A 19,834-nucleotide genomic window follows, 5' to 3' on the forward strand; every position below is an offset into this window, starting at 1 on the left:
GCAGTGGCACCCACGCTGCTGCCCCGGGGCCCGTGCTCCCCCCTCCGCAGGGCCCCGCCCCACCCCGGCCCCTCAGCACTCGGCCTCCGAGACGGCGAAGAGGGCACTGTCCTGTCTGCCCACCTCGGCCACGGCGGCGGCCAGCTGTGCCAGGTTCCCGCTGGGGAAGTGTCGCGCCTCCCACAGGTTCAGGAGCATGGCAGTCGGGCTGGCCTGCGAGGCAAAGAAGCCGAGATGGCTGCAGAGGAGAGGAGAGGAGGGGGGGCGTTAGCCGGGAGCGCCACCCCCGCCCCTGCCCGAGGCACCCTCTGCCCTCAGGGGCTGGTCGGCCATGGGGGGCTGCACGAGAGGCCTGGTGCTCGGATCACTCCCCGCCCCCCGCTCCCTGCCCCCAGGATCGCTCCCTGCCCCCCGTGCCCTGCCCCCAGGATCGCTCCCGCCCCAGGATCGCTCCCTGCCCCGTGCCCAGCCCCAGGATCGCTCCCGCCCCGTGCCCCACCCCGGGATCGCTCCCTGCCCCAGGATCGCTCCCTGCCCTCAGTGCCCTGCCCCCAGAATCGCTCCCTGCCCCTGGGATCGCTCCCTGCCCCAGGATCACTCCCTGCCCCGTGCCCCGCCCCAGGATCGCTCCCCGCCCCCATGCCCCGCCCCGGGATCGCTCCCTGCCCCTCAGTGCCCTGCCCCTGGGATCGCTCCCTGCCCCCACTGCCCTGCCCCCCGGATCGCTCCCTGCCCCCGTGCCCTGCCCCCGGGATCGCTCCCTGCCCCAATGCCCTGCCCCCAGGATCGCTCCCTGCCCCCGTGCCCTGCCCCAGGATCGCTCCCGCCCCGTGCCCCACCCGGGATCGCTCCTGCCCCAGAATCGCTCCTGCCCCGTGCCCGCCCCAGGATCGCTCCCCGCCCCATGCCCCGCCCCGGGATCGCTCCCTGCCCCTCTGTGCCCTGCCCTGGGATCGCTCCCTGCCCCCACTGCCCTGCCCCAGGCTCTCTCCCTGCCCCCCGTGCCCTGCCCCCGGGATCGCTCCCTGCCCCAATGCCCTGCCCCCAGGATCGCTCCCTGCCCCAGGATCGCTCCCTGCCCTCAGTGCCCTGCCCCCAGGATCGCTCCCTGCCCCGGGATTGCTACCTGCCCCCGGGATCGCTCCCTACCCGGGATCGCTCCTGCCCCAATGCCCTGCCCCCGGGCATGCTCCCTGCCCCCCGGGCCCGGGTCAGGGGCCGCGGCCTGCCCCCCGTGCCCCGCCCCCCGGCTCGCTCCCTGCCCCCATGCCCTGCCCCTGGGATCGCTCCCTGCCCCCAGTGCCCTGGTGAGGGGACGCTCCCTGCCCCCAGTGCCCCGCCCCCAGGATCGCTCCCTGCCCCCCAGTGCCCTGCCCCCGGGATCGCTCCCTGCCCCAATGCCCTGCCCCCGGGATCGCTCCCTGCCCCAATGCCCTGCCCCCCAGGATCGCTCCCTGCCCCCGGGCTCACTCGCTGCCCCCGGTGCCCTGGTGGGGAGACACGCCCTGCCCCCGTACCTGTCCAGGTGGAGTTTCTGGGCCAGCGTTCTCCAGTCAGCCCCGCGGGCGCAGGGCGTGTCCAGGCTGCTGATGATCTTCTGGCGGATGAGGAAGGGGATCTTGAAGGCACTGGGGCCCACCAGGGCTGGGCAGCCGGCCTCGCTCTCGGGCACCAGCCAGTCCGAGAAGCTCGTGTCCTAGGAGGCCAGCAGGGAGCGGGTGTGACGGGAGCAGTGTGGGCTCATCTCATTGGACGGTGACAGGGCCAGAAATCGTTAATTACCCCCCAGCCTGCCCTGCCCCAGGGCCCAGCTTTAGAGACTGGTTAGGAAGGGCTGTAACTGAACCGAGCCGCATTGGTAGAGAGAAGGGGAGGGGTTTGCTCAGGGCTTGGGATGGCAGCGCAGGGAGGCCAGCTGGGTGCAGCCCGTCTAGTGCTAGAGCTTTGCGTCAAAGACCAAAAGGGAATATTAACAGTTAGGAAGACACTTGCGGGAAATAGTATCATTGGCTCTGTGTCTCTTTGAAGGTTGTGGTGACCTGTATCTGAACTGTTTGATGGGTAAATGACCCTGTGCTCATTGCCAGGCTGGTTGGGAGAAGGAGAGTGAAGCCGATTGTTTTCTCAGGCCAAAAGGCTGCTGGAAATGTATAAAAACCCTGGGACACGATCCTGCTTCATCTCAGAGCTGCTCTGGGCTTCAAGAGGGGAAAACCTTAAGCCACAAGGACTGAGATCCCCAGTCCCTGACTGGAGCCACCTGAATATGGACATTGACCAACAGCCTATGGGGGGAGGGAGAGCGTCATGGTTTGAGCATTGGCCTGCTAAACCCAGGGTTGTGAGTTCAGTCCTTGAGGGGGCCACTTAGGGATCTGGGGCAAAAATCTGTCTGGGGTTGGTCCTGCTTTGAGCAGCAGGTTGGACTAGATCCCTCCTGAGGGCCCTTCCAAGCCTGAGATTCTATGATTTCTAAAAGAACTTTTGGCAACTACAAGCTCATCTCTGCTGTGTCTGAACCTCAAGAACTGAGTTCAAGTCTGTCTGTATAGTGATCTTTTACCCAACACTCTCTCTTTTTTAATACATTTTAGCTTAGTTACTAAGAATTGGCCATAGCGTGTATTTTGGGTAAGATCCAAGTTCTAATTGAACCTGGGTGTGTGGCTGAGCCTTTGGGGTTGACAGAACCTTTTCTTTTATATGATGAGATCAGATTTTCAGTAACCATCATCATATCTGACGTGTGCCTGGACGGAGGCCTGAGGCTGGGCACTTTAAGGAACCTGCACTATTTGGACTTCTGAGTAACCAGGGAGGTAACACAGAGGCTGTTCTGTGCTGGTTGGTAAATCTAAGTATTGGAATAACCACCCCGGTCTGTTTGCAGTTCACCCTGAGTGACCTCAGCTGGCTCCCACGGGCAGCACCGTCACAGAGTGGTGAGCCAGGGAGGGGACCCACAGCCCCGAGCGGCAGTGCCCCAGGCCTGGGGGTGGGACTGGGTGGCAGCCCCCCCTGCGGCTCTCACCTGCTGGGCATTCGGAGGGGCTGGTGCCCCCCCGCAGTCAGCCCCCCCCCCCCAGGGTTCCTGTTCCTCGGGCAGGTGGCTCCGGGGCCTGGCGCCCGCCTGCAGTCAGCCCCCTGCCCCCGCAGGGTTCCCGTTCCTCAGGCAGGTGGGTCCGGGGCCTGGCGCCCGCCCGCAGTCAGCGCCCCCCCCCCCAGGGTTCCCGTTCCTCAGGCAGGTGGGTCCGGGGCCTGGCGCCCGCCCGCAGTCAGCCCCCCCCCAGGGTTCCCGTTCCTCGGGCAGGTGGCTCCGGGGCCTGGCCCATGCACACCGTCAGCCCCGCAGGGTTCCGTTCCTCAGGCAGGTGGGTCCGGGGCCTGGCGCCTGCCCGCAGTCAGCCCCCAGGGTTCCGTTCCTCGGGCAGGTGGCTCCGGGGCCTGGCACATATACACAGTCCGCACCCTGCCCCCCCCCCCAGGGTTCCCGTTCCTCAGGCAGGTGGGTCCGGGGCCTGGCGCCTGCCCGCAGTCAGCCCCCCCCCAGGGTTCCCGTTCCTCGGGCCGGTGGCTCCGGGGCCTGGCACATGCACACAGTCCGCCCCCCCCCCCCCCCCAGGGTTCCCGTTCCTCGGGCAGGTGGCTCCGGGGCCTGGCACATGCACACAGTCAGCCCCACCCCCCCAGGGTTCCCGTTCCTCAGGCAGGTGGCTCCGGGGCCTGGCACATGCACACAGTCAGCCCCACTCACCGCTCCCAGCCCGCTCACCTTGGCGATGTTGAAGTTGATGTTGAAGCTCTGCCCGTCGCCCTCCACCTGCCAGACCCAGATCTTGCAGGCCAGCTGGCAGGTGCTGGGGCTGAGGCGTTCCAGCGTGAAGGTGCAGTGCAGGTAGGGCTGCAGCCCGCTCCACAGGTGGTAGAAGGGGATCTCCTGTGGCGGAGGGAAGCCGAGGGTCACTCCCGCCCGCCCTGGGGCTGCTGCAGGGCTTCAGGGGCGGGGCAGGAATCCCTCCAGCTCCCCAGGAAGCAGCAGGGACGGTCCCCACCCCGGCCAAGAGCAGGGGCCCGGGCAGCAGGAGCTTGGGGCAGGATGGGGGGCAGGGCAGAGCAGGGCGTCCCTGCCAGCCCCTGGGGCTCGGTGCCTGCTCGGCCGTGGCGCTGCTGCAGGGCTCACCCGTCCTGCTGTGGGCAGAGCTGGGCCTGGCGCTGGAGCCCTGGCTGGGGCAGGTGGGCGCAGCAGGCACGGCTGGCTCTCCTACCTGGTAGCTGGCGAGGAGTTTGCTCTTCCACAGCGAGCTGGGCATGTCGTGGATGGAGAGGCGCAGGTTGTGGTAACTGTCCTTGAAGTGCAGGATGCGGGGGGCTCCGATCAGCTGCCCCCCCAGCTGCTTCTCCAGCTGCATCACCTCCTGCCGGGAGACGGGCGCTCAGCCCGGGCCAGTCCCCACGCAGCCCGGGCCCTGGATCCCCTCGCCCCTCAGGTGCTTCCTCGGTGACCCCCTGCCCTCGGGGCCCCCAGCCTGTCCCTGGGCAGCCCTGGCCCCAGTGAGAGCAGTGGGCTGAGCAAGGCAGCTCTGGGAGCCTCGTGGCATGGGGGGGAGCCCGTTGCCTTTCCCTGCGGGGTTCAGCTCAGCCCTGCCAGGTCAGGGGGCATCTGGGCAGTGACCAGCCCGGCCCTGCTGCCGTAATGGTGCCAGGAAGGGAGGGGAGACAGGTACTGGGTCACATGGGAGCTAGGAGAGAGCGCCTGGAGGGCACATCTCGGCTGCTAGGTAAGAGATTAAAGTCCAGGACCTCCCTGGCAGCTATTCTCTGACATGCTTCCAGTTCCACGCGCAGGGCCAGGGAGACTGGCAGAACTGCCGGGTCTCAATGCGTGGATGAGATGATGGTGACGGGAGAAGGGGTTTAGGTTTATTGGGAAAGGAGGAACCTATATAGGAAGGTTGGGCTCCACCTAAACCAAACTGGTACCGGATTGCTGGTGTGTAACGCTAAAGGGTAGTAGAGGAGTTTTGAAACGAAGGGCTGGGAAAAGGCAACAGGTGCGGAAGAGCACATGGTTCGGACAGAGACATCCCTTGGGGGAGGATCTTTTAACGGGGAGTCTCTATATCCTAGTAAAGGGGAGAGGATCGAAGCTGATAAAGTGCAGGTAGGAACTGAGGAGAAACAGTCAAGTCAGGGCTCTCAGAGCGGTAGCCATGTTAGTCTGTATCAGCAGTTACCTCACATGAAGGCAGACAACTACATATTGACAAATATAGAAATGCTAGAAGTGTAAAGACGAAGATGGGGGAACTCGAGTGCTTGGTATTAAATGAGGATATTGATGTAGTTGGCATCACAGAAACTCGGTGGAATGATGATGATCAATGGGGCACGGTGACAGCAGGGTACGAACTGTATAGGGATGACGGAGCAGATCGCACTGGTGGGGGAGGTGACACTGTATGTGAAAGGAAGCGTAGAGTCAAATATAGTACAAATCTTCAATGACTCAAACTGTCCCATCGAATCTCTCGGGATAGAAATTCCATGCTTGAATAATAAGCGTATCGCAGCAGGGATCTACTCCTGCCCACCTGACCAGGGTGGTGGTGATGACTGTGAAATGCCCTGGGAGAGTAGAGAGGCTACAAAGACAGAAAATAATAATGGGGGATTTCGACTATCCCTGTAGTGACTGCGCACGTCACCTCAGGATGGGATGCAGAGAGAACATTTCCAGACACCATTAATGACTGGAACCCACAAGAGAGGAGGCAGTTCTTGATTTAGTCTAAGTAGAGCACAGGATCTGGTCCAAGAGGTGACTAGAGCTGAACTGCTCAGTAATAGCGACCACAATGTAATAACATTCAACACCCGGGGGCTGGGGACACCAAAGAAACCCACCGCAGTAGCATTTAACGTCACAAGGGGGTTAGTTAAACAGGAATTGAAAGGAACACAAGAGGGAAACGCCTGCAAGCTGCATGGAGACCATAACAGAGGCTCAAACTACATGCTACATGCTTACTACACGCATACCCCAACTAAAACACCAGTAAGAAGTCCAAAAACGTCCCCGTGGCAAACAGCAGAGTATAAGCGGTGGCTGGAAGCAAAAAGGCAGCCTTTAAATCTTGGAAGTCAAGTCCTGCTGGGAAAATAGGAAAGAGCATAAACTCTGGCGAGTCAAGTGTAAACGTGTAATTTGGGATTGTGGAAGCGGGGAAAGAAAGAGGGTTTAAGTGCAGCCATTTAAGTGTCAGAGACAGATACAAGTCTTAGCCTAGTATCGCGAGACCCGTAGAAGCAGGGCCCACGTCAGAAGCGAGTGGAAAACAGCAGGATAGTCAGTGTGACCCAGCCTGGAGATAACGATGTCTGTGAGAAAATACCCGAGTAGCTAGCAAATAGCCTAAATAAACTGCAGATGGTTTTAATTAATGCACGTCACAAAGAGGCATAAATACTTGTGTGATTTTGCTTGCACTTTGGAGAAACTGAGGCAGAGATGCTCTCTGCCAGCTGTGTTCTTCCCTTGCAATCGCATGTCCTGAATAAAGCTGTCTCTGATTTTGTTGCTTCCAACCTGAGAGTTGAGTTCGTTTCTTCCACAGGAGGCCAAAAAAGAATTTGAAGAGCAGCTAGCAAAAAACGAACAGCACCATTTTTAAGTTAATCAGAAGCAGAAAGCCTGGTGAACGATCAGTGGGGCCACTGGACATCGAGGTGCTAAAGGACCACTCAAAGACAAGGCCATTGCGGAGAAACTAAGTGAATTATTTGCATCGGTCTTCACGGCTGAGGATGTGAGGGAGTTTCCCACACCTGAGCCATTCTTTTTAGGTGACAAAGCTGAAGACCTGTTCTAGCTCGAGGTGTTAATAGAGGAGGTTTTGGAACAAACTGATAAACAGTAATAAGTCACCAGGACTGATGGTATCACCAAGAGCTCTGAAGGAACTCAAATGTGAAATTGCAGGACTACTAACTGTGGCGTGTAACCTATGGCTTAAATCCCTGCATCCTCCCTGGGGGGCTCTGAGCAGGAACCCACCCCCAGCCTCTGTACCAGAGGAGAGCTAATGTGACACCAATTTTTAAAAAGGTCCAGAGGTGATCCCGGCAATTACAGGCCAATAAGCCTGACTCCAGAATCGGGCAAACTGGTTGAAAGGATAGTAAAGAACAGAACTGTCAGACACACAGATGAACACAGTTTGTTGGGGAAGAGTCAACAGGGCTTTTGGAAAAGGAAATCACACCTCACCAATCTACTAGAATTCTTTGGGGGGGTCAACAAGGGGGATCCAGTAGCTATAGTGAACTTGGACTTTTAGAAAGCCTTTGACAAGGTGTCATGGAGTGTGGGGGAGACACGGCCCTGCACCCCCGGCTTCCTGCGATTCACCTGGACTCTCAGCCAGCCAGTAACACAGCAGGTTTATTTAGACAACAGGAACAGTCCATGACAGGCCTTATAGGTACAGACAACAGGACTCCTCAGTTAGGCCCATCTGGGGGGCCAGGGAGGCCAGAGCCCTGTCTGGGCTCCCGTCCATTTCCCAGCCAGCTCCAAACTGAAACCCCCTCCAGCCTCTCACTCAGTCCCCCCCTCCCCCGGCTCCTCCCCCACCCTTTGTCCAGTTTTGGGGGCAGAGGTGTCACCTGGCCCCCAACCCCCCTCTTGGGTTCTCAGGTTACATGTTCAGGTATCCTCCCTTCCCCCATGCAGACAGTCCCAGCCAAACTCCCCTGCCACCTTCCCAGGCCAACACTCCCCACTCAGCATTCACAGACCACAGCAAGAACAGTCCCAGTTCGTCACACAAGGTCCCTCACCAAAGGCTCTTAGGCAAAGTGAGCAGCCCTGGGCTAGGAGGGAAGCTGCTCTCAGGGGTCGGTAACTGGTTAAAAGCCAGGAAACAAAGGGGAGGAATAACTGGTCAGTTTTCAGACTGGAGAGAGGTCAATAGTGGGGTCCCCCAGGGGTCTGTACTGGGCCCAGGGCTGTTCAACAGGCTCATAAATGATCTGGCAAAGCGGTAAACAGGGAGGCAGCAAAGTTTGCAGCTGATACAAAGCTACTGAAGAAGTTAAGTCCCAGGCAGACGGCGAAGAGCTACAAAGGGATCTCACAAAACTGGGTGACTGGGCAACAAAATGCACTATCATGGCGGGTGTGGAGAAAGTGACGAGGGACGTGTTATTTACCCCTTCCCATAACACAAGAACCAGGGGTCAGCCAAGGAAATGAACAGGCAGCAGGTTTAAAACAAACAGAAGGAAGTACTTCACACAGCGCATAGTCGACCTGTGGAACTCCTTGCCAGGGGATGGTGTGAAGGCCAGAAGTATAAGTGGGTACAAAAAAAAGGAGGTAAGTTCCTGGAGGACAGGTCCCTCAGTGGCTGCTAGCCAGGCTGGGCAGGGATGCAGCCCACGCTCCAGGTGTGCCTAAGCCTGTGAGGGCCAGCAGCCGGGGCTGGATGCCAGGGGACGGATCACTCGCACTCGCCCTGTTCTGGTCACTCCCTCTGGGGCACCTGGCACTGGCCGCTGGCGGCAGACGGGACACTGGGCTGGACGGGCCCTTGGGCTGACCCAGGCAGGCTGTTCTCATGTAGATGGGAAAGGAACCGGCTGGCGGGCTAGGAACATGACTGAGGGCCAGAACCCTGCCAGGACTGGAGTAGCAGGGAGCTCCCCCCACGACCGCACTCCCACCCTGCTCCCTACAGCACCCCCTGCTGGGAGAGGCTGGGAGTCCCCCCAGTGCCAGAGCTCCCCGCTGCTCTCCATGTGCCCCCCAGGTCTGGCACAGAGTGTGCTTGGTCCAGGCCTCTCTCAGCTGGGCTCTTTGCAAAGGGGAGGCAGGGCCTGGGAGGCAGGGCATGGGTCAGGGCAGGGCTGAGGAGCAGGGTGGGGTTGGGGTCAGGATCATGGCAGAGCTGGGGGTCAGGACTGGGGTAAGGGTGGGGCGGAGGTGCTCGGGTCAGGGTGGGGCTGGGGTCAGGCCATGGGGCTGGGCGGAGGTCAGGCTAAGAGGCAGGGCGGGGGGCAGGCTATGGGGCAGGCCGTGGGGCAGGCCGTGGGGCAGTACCTGGAGCACGTCCGGGGTGTCGCGGAGGCAGTACACGCGGACTGCAGGAGGCAGGGCGGGGGGCAGGCCAGGGAGCTGCAGGAGGCAGGGGCGGGGCAGGGCAGGAGGCAGGGGGTGGGGCAGGCCGTGGGGCGGTACCGGGCGCCGGGCCGGGGTGTCGCGGAGGCAGTACCGTTGGAGGCGTTACTCCTGGGAGCTGCCGGCGGCCGGGGGGGGGGCAGGCCATGGGGCAGGGCATGGGGCAGGGCAGGGCTGAGGAGCAGGGTGGGGTTGGGGTCAGGATCATGGCAGAGCTGGGGGTCAGAACTGGGGTAAGGGTGGGGCGGAGGTGCTCGGGTCAGGGTGGGGCTGGGGTCAGGCCATGGGGCTGGGCGGGGGGGCAGGCCGTGGGGCACGGCGTGGGGCAGGCCGTGAGGCGGTACCTGGAGCACGTCCAGGGTGTCGCGGAGGCAGTACACGCGGACGCTGTACTCCAGGGAGCTGCAGGAGGCCGGGCGGGGGGCAGGCCATGGGGCAGGCCGTGGGGCAGGCCGTGGGGCGGTACCTGGAGCATGTCCGGGGTGTCGCGGAGGCAGTACACGCGGACGCTGTACTCCAGGGAGCTGCAGGAGGCCGGCGCGAAGAGCAGGAGCTTGAGGCGCTTGGCGGCCGCCATGCTGAGCGACTCCCCCACCAGGGCGAAGCGCCCCAGCTGCTCCGTGAAGACGTAGGCGGCCTGGGCCTCCAGCTGGCAGTAATAGAGCCCTGAGGCCGCCTCCTCCCCGACCTGCAGCACGTCCTGCAGCAGAGACCCCAGAGCTGGGCACGCGGCCCCCGGCCCCCCTCAGCCCTGCCTGCCACCGCGAGCCAGCGCCCTGCGCGGGGAGCCCGCCTGGGGGGCGCCGAGCGGGGACCCTCCCCCTCCTCCTCCCCCTGCCCTGGGGGTCGCCGAGCGGGGACCTGCCCCTGCCTGGGGCGCCGGGCGGGACCTGCCCCTGCCTGGGGGGCGCCGAGCGGGGACCTGCCCCTGCCCTGGGGGCGCCGGGCAGGGACCTGCCCCTGCCCTGGGGGGCGCCGAGCGGGGACCTGCTCCTGCCCTGGGGGGCTCTGAGCGGGGACCTGCCCCTTCCCTGGGGGGCGCCGGGCGGGGACCTGCCCCTGCCCTGGGGGGCTCCGAGTGGGGACCCTCCCCCTCCTCCTCCCCCTGCCCTGGGGGGCTCCGAGCGGGGACCTGCCCCTGCCCTGGGGGGCTCCGAGTGGGGACCCCAGTCTTAGCTGTTTTCTTTCCCAGGCCATGTTGGGGGAGGGGACGTGCACCCCCTGTGAGTGCCTTTGGGGTCCCCTCAGCACTCCCACTCCCAGCCCCCGTTATGGGCCCCTGGCCCAGGCACTCACCTCCCAGGTGCCCTCACACGACTGCTTCTTCAGGCGGATGCTCCAGTCGGCGGCGTTGGCCTCCACGCAGTGCCCCAGGGCCAGGATGGCGGGACGCGTGAGCAGCACCCCCGGCGGCCCGCAGCTGACGATGGGGCTCAGCAGGGTCTGGCAGCCGGCGAGGGGCAACCTCCACAGGGAGAGGAGAGAGGGTGAGGGGTGAGACGGGGCACTGCCAGGGCACGGAGCTGGCACCAGCTGCAGGGAGCTCCACGCTGGTGGCCCGGGGCTGGCAGGGCTGCAGGCCCAGCACCTACCTCACGTCCTCCTGCTTGTGCAGCGTCAGGTAGACCTCGTAGATCTTCCCCCGCGGGATGGCATCGGGCGGGATGAGCAGGCTGATCCCTGCAGCAGGGCAGATGGCACAGGTCAGCGGGGGCTGCCCTGATCCCAGCCCCGCCCACGGGGCCCACCGGCCTTTCTGGCTCCAGCCCTGCCCCGTGCCCCCCCCCGGCTGGAGTGCAGGCCCAGCATGGCAAGCCCAGGTGCCCCACGGCACCCACTGCCCGGTGGGCAGGGGGATGGATTCTCACGCTGGCTCGCAGGCCGGGGCCCCAGGGTGCCGCCCCACTCCCGCGCCAGCCGTACCTGTGTTGGGGATCAGGAGCCGCCCCCCCAGGAAATTGAAGGTGCCGTAGGCCATGTTGGCAGCGCCCCGGGGCAGGGAGCGGAAGCAGCTCTGGGCGGCGAAGCGCGAGACGAAATCCACGCCCTCGGCGGCGGGCGAGCTGTGGTGCAGGGTGTGGCGCCCGGCGCCCAGGGGGCTCAGCAGGTGCCCGTTGCTGAGCTGGAACTTGCTGTGCCCGTCCTGGCGTGAGCACAGGGAGCCCTGGTAGGTCATGGTGGTGGTGCTGAGGTCGGGCTGGATGGTGAGCAGGTGGGACGTCCCTGTGAGCGGGCAGAGGGTGAGCCAGTCAGTGCTGCCCCCCCACGGTCCCGCCCCTTGCCCAGGCCGATGGGAAGGGTCCTGGAGCCTGGGCCCGGCTCTGTGCCAGCAGGCTGGCAGTGACGAGCCCTCCAGGACTGCGCTGCCCGAGCCCATGGAGCTGCACCCCGCCCAGTGCTGCCCGCGTCCCCATGCCGCACGCACCTGCCTTGGCTGGCTTGCTGCTGACGGGCTGGAAGCCGGCGGTGAGGATGGACGAGTCGGCCACGTCGGGGTCCAGGCCCCCCTTCTTGCGGCAGCACACCAGGACCACCACGAGCAGCAGCAGCACCAGGCAGACGGCCACGGCCATGAGCCCCACGTACAGTGCCACGTCCTCGGGGCCAGAGGCGGCTGGGGGGAGAACCACGCTGAGCCGGGCTTTGCTCCGGCCAGAGCCGCGGGGTCCTGTGCTGCAGCGCCCCCCACAGGAGGGGATGGGCAGGCACCCAGGCAGCCTGGGGCTCGGCACGAGGGTTTCTCCCTGGGCATGGGCCAGATTGGGGCTGAGGCCTTCTGTGGGGCTTGTGCCAGGGCCAGGCTCCCCACTGGGCCCCACTCCTGGCACCTGCATTCGCAAAGCGTCTCTGTCCCCATGGGAAACGCAGCTGAGGGCATGTGAGTACCTGTGGCCTGACATAGAATCACAGGACTGGCAGGGACCGCGAGAGGTCACCTAGTCCAGTCCCCTGCCCTCCTGGCAGGACTAAGTACACCTCTATACACCCCATATAACGCTGTCCTCGGGCCCCAAAAAGTCTTACTGCGTTATAGGTGAAACCGTGTCATATTGAACTTGCTTTGATCCACCGGAGTGTGCAGCCCCCCCCCCCCGGAGCGCTGCTTTACCGCGTTATATCCGAATTCGTGTTATATCGGGTGGCGTTATATCAGGGGAGAGGTGTATTATCTAGACCACCCCTGACAGGTGTTTGTCCAACCTGCTTTTAAAAATCCCCAATGATGAAGATTCCACAGCCTCCCTGGGCAATTCATTCCAGTGCTTAACCACCCTGACAGTTAGGAAGTTTTTCCTAATGTCCAACCTAAACCTCCCTTGCTGCAAGTTAAGCCCATTGCTGCTTGTCCTGCCCTCAGAGGTTAAGAAGAAGAATTTTTCTCCCTCCTCCTTGTAACAACCTTTTCTGTACTTGAAAACTGTTACCACGTCCCCTCTCAGGCTTCTCTTCTCCAGACTAAACAAACCCAGTTTTTCCAATCTTCCCTCATGGGTCATGGTTTCTAGCCCTTTCATCATTTTTGTCACTCTTCTCTGGACTCTCTCCAATTTGTCCACATCCTTCCTGACATGCGGCACCCAGAACTGGACACAACACTTCAGTGGAGGCCTAATCAGTAGAGCGGAAGAATTACTTCTCGAACTCAGATGTGAAATTGCAGGACTACTAACTGTCGTCTGTAACCTGTCATTTAAATCAGCTTCTGTACCAGATGACTGGAGGATACCTAATGTGATGCCAATTTTTTAAAAGGGCTTGAGAGGTGATCCCGGCAATTACAGGCCGATAAGCCTGACTTCAGTACTGGGCAAACTGGTTGAAACTATAGTAAAGAACAGAATTGTCAGAGACAGAGATGAACATTGTCAGGCATGTAGATAAACATAATGTGCTGGGGAAGAGTCACCATGGTGTCTGTAAAGGGAAATCATGCCTCAGCAATCTACTAGAATTCTTTGAGGGGGTCAACAAGCATGCGGCGAAGGGGGATCCAGTGGACCTAGTGCACTTAGATTTCCAGAAAGCCTTTGACAAGGTCCCTCACCAAAGGCTCTTAAGCAAAGTGAGCTGCCCATGGGATGAAAGGGAAGGTCCTCTCATGGGTCAGTAACTGGTTAAAAGAGAGGAAACAAAGGGGAAGTATAAACGGTCAGTTTTCAGAATGGAGAGAGGTAAATACAGTAACTCCTCACTTAAAATCATTTCAGTTAACGTTGTTTTGTTGTTACGTTGCTGATCAATTAGGGAACATGCTCGTTTAAAGTTGTGTAATGCTCCCGTCTAACGTCATTTGGCAGCCTCCTGCTTTGTTTACTGCTTGTAGGAAGGGATAGCTCAGTGGTTAGAGCATTGGCCTGCTAAATCCAGGGTTGTGAGCTCAATCCTTGAGGGGGCCACTTAGGGCTCTGGAGCAAAATCAGTATTTGGTCCTGCTAGCGAAGGCAGGGGGCTGGACTCAATGACCCTTTGGGGTTCCTGCCAGTTCTAGGAGACAGGTCTATCTCCATTAATTTTAAGAGCAGCCCATTGCAGCTGGCTGGTGGGGGCTTGGAACCAGGGTGGACCATCAGCTCCCCGCTCCCCGAAGTTCCCTGTGCAGCAGCCGCCCAGCAGGCTATCAAGGCAGCTCAGCTGTCCCTCCCCCCACTGCCGTGTGCTGCTCCTGCCCTCTGCCTTGGAGCTGCTCCCCGAGCCTCCTGCTTGCTGGGGGGGGGGCTAATGTCAGGGTGTCCCCCTCCCCCCTGCTCCTGCACCCCGCTTACCCCTTCTCCATATAGAGCAGGGAGGGGACACGGATGGAGAGAGAGAGAGAGCCTGGGGCAGCAGCTGCTGTCTCAACTTCCTGATCCACTTCAAAAGACAATGCACTGAAGAGTGGGTCAGCTTCCTTAAAGGGGCAGTGCGCATCTCTGGTGTGGGTCTGGCTCCCCTCCCTCGTGTTCCTGCTGCTTGTGTGAGAGGCTACAGTAACAACGCGTTAACCCTTGAGGGCTCAGCGAGTGCTAGTTCATCATTTAGCAGCAAGGCTCCCTGGGAAATATCCCTCCCTCTGACTCCACCACCTCAACCAAGTTTCACAGTCATCATAGCTGTGAACAGTAATAAATTGTTTGTTTAAAACAATTACTGTGTGTACATCTATATAAGATATAGTTTTTTGTCTGGTGAAAAAAATTTCCCTGGACCCTAACCCCCCCTATTTACATTAATTCTTATGAGGAAATTGGATTTGCTTAACATCGTTTCGCTTAAAGTTGCATTTTTCAGGAACAGAACTACAACGTTAAGCGAGGAGTTACTGTAGTGGTGTTCCCAAGGGGTCTGTTCTGGGACCAGTCCTATTCAACATATTCATAAATGATCTGGAGAAAGGGGTCAACAGGGAGGTGGCAAAATCTGCAGATGATCCAAAACTACTCAAGATAGTACTAAAGTCCCAGGCAGATTGCGAAGAGCTACAAAAGGATCTCACAAAACTGGGCAACAAAATGGCAGATGAAATTCAATGTTGATAAATGCAAAGTGATGCACATTGGAAACCATCATCCCAACTATACCTATACATTTCTGGGGGGTCTAAATTAGCTGTTACCACTCAAGAAAGAGACCTTGGAGTCATCGTGGACGGTTCTCTGAAAACATCCCCTCGCTGTGCAGCAGCAGTCAAAAAAGTGAACAGAATATTGGGAGTCATTAGGAAAGGGATAAATGGTAAAACAGAAAATATCAGATTGCCTCTATGTAAATCCATGATACGCCCACCCCTTGAATACTGCGTGCAGATGTGGTTGCCCCACCTCAAAAAAAGATATATTGGAATTGGAAAAGGTTCAGGAAAGGGCAACAAAAATGATTAAGGGGATGGAACGGCTGCTGTATGAGGAGAGATTAATAAGACTGGGACTTTTCATCTTGGAAAAGAGACGGCTGGGGGGATATGATAGAGGGCTATAAAATCCTGACTGGTGTGGAGAAAGTAACTAAGGAAGTGTTATTTTCTCCTTCTCATAACACAAGAACTAGGGGGCACCAAATTAAATTAATAGGCAGCAGGTTTAAAACAAACAAAAGGAAGTATTTCTTCACACAACGCACAGTCAACCTGTGGAACTCCTTGCCAGATGTTGTTGTGATGGCCAAGATTATAACAGGGTTCAAAAAAGAACTAGATAAATTCATGGAGGGTAGGTCCATCAATGGCTATTAGCCAGGCTGGGCAGGGATGCCAGAAGCTGGGAATGGGCGACAGGGGATGGATCACTTGATGATTCCCCGCTCTGTTCATTCCCTCTGGGGCACCTGGCACTGGCCACTGTCAGAAAACAGGATATTGGGCTAGATGGACTTTTGGTCTGACCCAGTCTGGCCGTTCTTATGTTCTCGTGTCTTGCTTACAACACTCCTGCTAATACAGCCCAGAATGATGTTCACTTTTATTGCAACAGCGTTACACTGTTGACTCATATTTAGCTTGTGATCCACTACGATCCCCCCGATCCCTTTCCACAGTGCTCCTTCCTAGGCAGTCATTGCCCATTTTGTATGTGTGCAACTGATTGTTCCTTCCTAAGTGAAGCACTTTGCATTTGTCCTTATTGAATTTCATCCTATTTACTTCAGACCATTTCTCCAGTTTGTCCAGATCATTTTGTATTTTCATCCTGTTCTCCAAAGCACTCGCAACCCCTCCCAGCTTGGTATGGTCTGCAAACTTCATAAGTGGACTCTCTATGCCCTTACCTAACTCACTGATGAAGATATTGAACAGAAACGGACTCAGAACTGATCCCTGCGGGACCCCACTCGTTATGTCCTTCCAGCATGACTGTGGGCCACTGATAACTACTCTCTGGGAAGTTTTCCGACCAGTTTTGCACCCACCTTATAGTCAGGGGCGGCTCCAGGCATCAGCACGCCAAGCACGTGCCTGGGGCGGCAGGCCACGGGGGGGCGCTCTGCTGGTCACCGTGAGGGTGGCAGGCAGGCAGGGTGCGGACCTCCCGCAGGCTGCCGCCGGATCCGCAGGACCGGGGACCTCCCGCAGGCTGCCGCCGAATCCGTGGGACTGGGGACCTCCCACAGGCTGCCGCCGAATCCACGGGACCGGGGACCTCCCACAGGCACTGCCGAAGGCAGCCTGCCTGCCGTGCTTGGGGCGGCAAAATACCTAGACCCACCCCTGCTTATAGTAGCTCCATAGGTTGTATTTCCCTAGTTTGTTTATGAGCCGGTCATGCGAGACAGTATCAAAAGCCTTACTAAAGTCAAGATATACCACGTCTACCGCTTCCCCCCATCCACAAGGCTTGTTCCCCTGTCACAGAAAGCTCTCAGGTTGGTTTCACACGGCTAACTGTTATTTATCATCTTCTAGGTGTTTGCAAATTGGTTGCTTCATTATTTGCTCCATTGTCTTTCCAGGTAATGAAGTTAAGCTGACTGGTCTGTAATTCCCTGGGTTGTCCTTATTTCCCTTTTTATAGATTGACACTAGATTTGCCATTTTCCAGTACGCTGGAATCTCGCCCGTCTTCCATGACTTTCCGAAGATAACTGCTAATGGCTCAGATATCTCCTCCGTCAGCTCCTTGAGCACTCTAGGATGTATTTCCCTGGGGACTGGAAGACATCTAACTTGTCTAAGTGATCTTTAACGTGTTCTTTCCCCTATTTTAGCCTCTGATCCTACCTCATTTTCACTGGCATTCACTACGTTAGACGTCCAATCGCCACCAACCTTCTTGGTGAAAACCGAGACAAAGACGTCATTAAGCACCTCTGCCATTTCCGCATTTTCTGTTACTGTCTTTCCCCCTCATTGAGTAAAGGGTCTACTCTGTCCTTGGGCTTCCTCTCGCTTCTAATGTATTTGTAGAATGTTTTCTTGTTACCCTTAATGTCTCTGGCTAGTTTGATCTCGTTTTGTGCCTTGGCCTTTCTAATATGTCCCTACATACTTCTGTTATTTGTTTATATTCATCCTTCGTCATTTGACCAAGTTTCCACTTTCTGTAGGACCCTTTTTGAAGTTCAGGTCACTGAACATCTCCTGGGTAAGCCAGGCTGGTCTCTTGCCAGACTTCCCATCTTTCCTACACGGGGGTAGTTTGCGCTTGTGCCCTTAATAACGTCTCTTTGAAACACTGCCGACGGTCTTCAGCTGTTTTTCCCCTTACCCGGGGCGGGGACCATGGGAGCGTGCCCCTGAGAGTGCAGTGTGCATGCCAACGGGCCTGGTGATTGCACGCCAGGCTGCCAGGGCGTGTGTGCGGGTGCATGCGTGTGTGTACACGCGTGTGTGTGCACGCATTTGCAGGGCACCTCCTGGCTCTCCCCGGTCGCCTGCCCGCCCCCCCCCCCCCCACCAGCTGGCTGCGGGGGATGGGTCAGCACTGTGAGAACTTGTGATTTGATGTAAATGGCAAAGCGAGGGCCTGGCAAAGCTAACGAGCTGCGCACTGACGGGCCCTGCTGCTCAGGCCCCGGGGGCTGCCTTGGAGCTCCCTCTGCAGAGCCTCGGGCAGTGCTCCCCACCCGCCGCATGCACAGGGGCACCAGCCCTGGACCCACCTGAGCCCCCGGGCTGGGCTCTCAGAGGGCCAGGATCAGATACACCTGGTGATACACCCTCTGTCAGACATGGGCTGGGGGTGCAGAGGCTGCAGGGAATGGTGTGGGGTGGCCAAGGGGTCAGCCAGGGGGTCTTATGGGGCGCAGACGCTGCCAATCCTGCTAACTGATGAGCCAGGACTGACGGGCCCAGCCCCACTCGCTGGCCTGGCAGCTGGCATGTGCCACCCCCCAGGGCCATGGCACCAGAAGCTGTGGCAAAGGGGAAGTTTTGTATGAACACAGTGTGTGCCTCAGTTTCCCCTCTGTGTCGCACAAGTATCTTGGTGCGGGACAAGGGTGTGTGATCGCTGCAGAGACCCCAGAGGGCAGGTGTGATGCCGACGGGCCGCCTGGGCCCAGACAATGGCCGACACTCTGTATCCTGGCCCTGCCTCTGCACGGAGCCAGCCAGAGGAGCTGGAGGCCAGGGGCCAGAGGAGGGGGAGTGGGCGTGACTGAGGCTGGGTTGCTGGAGGCTGCTCAGTCTCCTGGGGTTTGGACTTCATTGAATCTTCCTGCGCTCACATGGTCTGTCCTACGCTGCGCTCCAGGCGACTAATAACCTGTCTGTGCCACAGGGGCTCTGTGGCTGAGGGGGGTCAGGGGAGTCCAGCCCCCGGGGCTCTGTGGCGGGGGGGGGGGCAGCGCTGGGGACGGGCAGGGCCCCAGGGAGGAGACACTCACCGTGGCTGCAGAGCTCGGTGGTGCAGTTGCGGGTCTCCAGCTCGGCTCCTTGGCAGTCCTGGCCCCCGTTGCGAGGCGCTGGCTCCGAACACTCGCGGCTCCGCCAGTGCGTGCAGTCCAGAGCGCACAGCGACCACCGGCTCCAGCCTGACCAGCCGCCGTCCACTGCACACAGCAGCCAGTGAGCGCATGGGAACCTCGGCCAGACCTCTGCCCCACTGCCCCCGCCACCCCACTGCACATCACTGCACCCTCCCCACTGCACGTCACTGCACCGTCCCCACTGCATCCCACTGCACCCTACCCACTGCACCTCACTGCCCCTACCCACTGCATGCCACTGCACCGTCCCCACTGCACCCTCCCTACTGCACACTGCACTTCACTGAACCATCCCCAATGCACCTCCCCACACTCCACTGCCTGGCCTCACTGCACGTCACTGCCCCTACCCACTGCATGCCACTGCACCATCCACACTCCACTGCCTGGCCTCACTGCACGTCACTGCACCCCCCCTCCCACTGTGTCCCACTGCCCCCCATTGCCCTTGGCTCCTTGCCCAGGTTTCTAATGGGGTCGGGACCACGGACATGGGACGGAACAACACGGACACGGGGGGGTGAAGATGACACAGCTGGGAGGGGGGGCTGGGCACAGAGTGGGGGGACTCACAAAGGAAAGGAACCTGCTGCTCAGCCTGCAACCCCGGCTCAGGGAGCGGGTGACCTCCCTCCAGTCACACCACGCAGCAGCTTGTCCGGCACTGCTCCGGGACGGCCCAGGCCTGGGACAGTGGGGGCTGCGGGTCGGGACTGAGGGGCACCAGCAGAGCTGGGGGAGGGGGCACAGGGCTGGGACAGTGGGGGCTGCGGGTCGGGACTGAGGGGCACCGGCAGAGCTGGGGAGGGCGGTTGCCCCATCCCCCGTGCGTTTCGGAGCCTGGCTCTCCCCTGGTGCCGTGTGCAGGTGCCTGGGGCTGGCAGAGCGATGGGCGCGGGGGCATGGCGGTGGCCGAGCGGGTACCTGGGCACAGGGTGGTGCAGGCGTTTTTCTGCACGTTCTGGCCCTCACAGAATGTTCCCCCATTGAGGGGCGCTGGGTTGGTGCAGCTCCGGCTCCGCTTCTGCCAGCCCCGTCCACAGCTGGTGCTGCAGGCCGACCAGTCTGTCCAAGTCGACCAGCCGCCGTTCACTGGGGTGGGAAAGGGACAGAGTCAGCGCGAGCCCCTGGCGCCGGGCAGGGCAGCACTGGGAGACTCCCAGCTGGGCTCCCTGGAACGGCGGGTTGGGCACCTGGCGGGGGGCTGCCCACGCTGGGGAAGGTGCCGCCCGGGGTGCCCTGCTCCGGGGGGATTCG

The 19,834-nt window shown here is 59.9% G+C and overlaps 1 protein-coding gene across 2 annotated transcripts in view; it reads right to left on the minus strand.

Moving 5' to 3' along the window:
• Positions 1-72: 72 nt before the first annotated feature.
• The window catches only part of UNC5A (unc-5 netrin receptor A), a 37,245-nt gene continuing 17,483 nt past the window's right edge, over positions 73-19,834 (minus strand). For both annotated transcript variants that reach the window (XM_039484890.1, XM_039484889.1), the window contains exons 6-16: positions 19,502-19,669; positions 18,476-18,640; positions 11,604-11,792; positions 11,102-11,401; positions 10,771-10,858; positions 10,475-10,643; positions 9,645-9,878; positions 4,266-4,415; positions 3,773-3,937; positions 1,518-1,696; positions 73-238 (exon numbers count right to left, since the gene is read on the minus strand). In XM_039484890.1, the coding sequence (XP_039340824.1) occupies positions 73-238; positions 1,518-1,696; positions 3,773-3,937; positions 4,266-4,415; positions 9,645-9,878; positions 10,475-10,643; positions 10,771-10,858; positions 11,102-11,401; positions 11,604-11,792; positions 18,476-18,640; positions 19,502-19,669 (1,973 nt within the window). The remainder of the gene's footprint in view (positions 239-1,517; positions 1,697-3,772; positions 3,938-4,265; positions 4,416-9,644; positions 9,879-10,474; positions 10,644-10,770; positions 10,859-11,101; positions 11,402-11,603; positions 11,793-18,475; positions 18,641-19,501; positions 19,670-19,834) is intronic.

This window comes from Mauremys reevesii, linkage group 8, assembly GCF_016161935.1.
Source record: "Mauremys reevesii isolate NIE-2019 linkage group 8, ASM1616193v1, whole genome shotgun sequence".
Classification (NCBI taxonomy): Eukaryota; Metazoa; Chordata; order Testudines; family Geoemydidae; genus Mauremys; species Mauremys reevesii.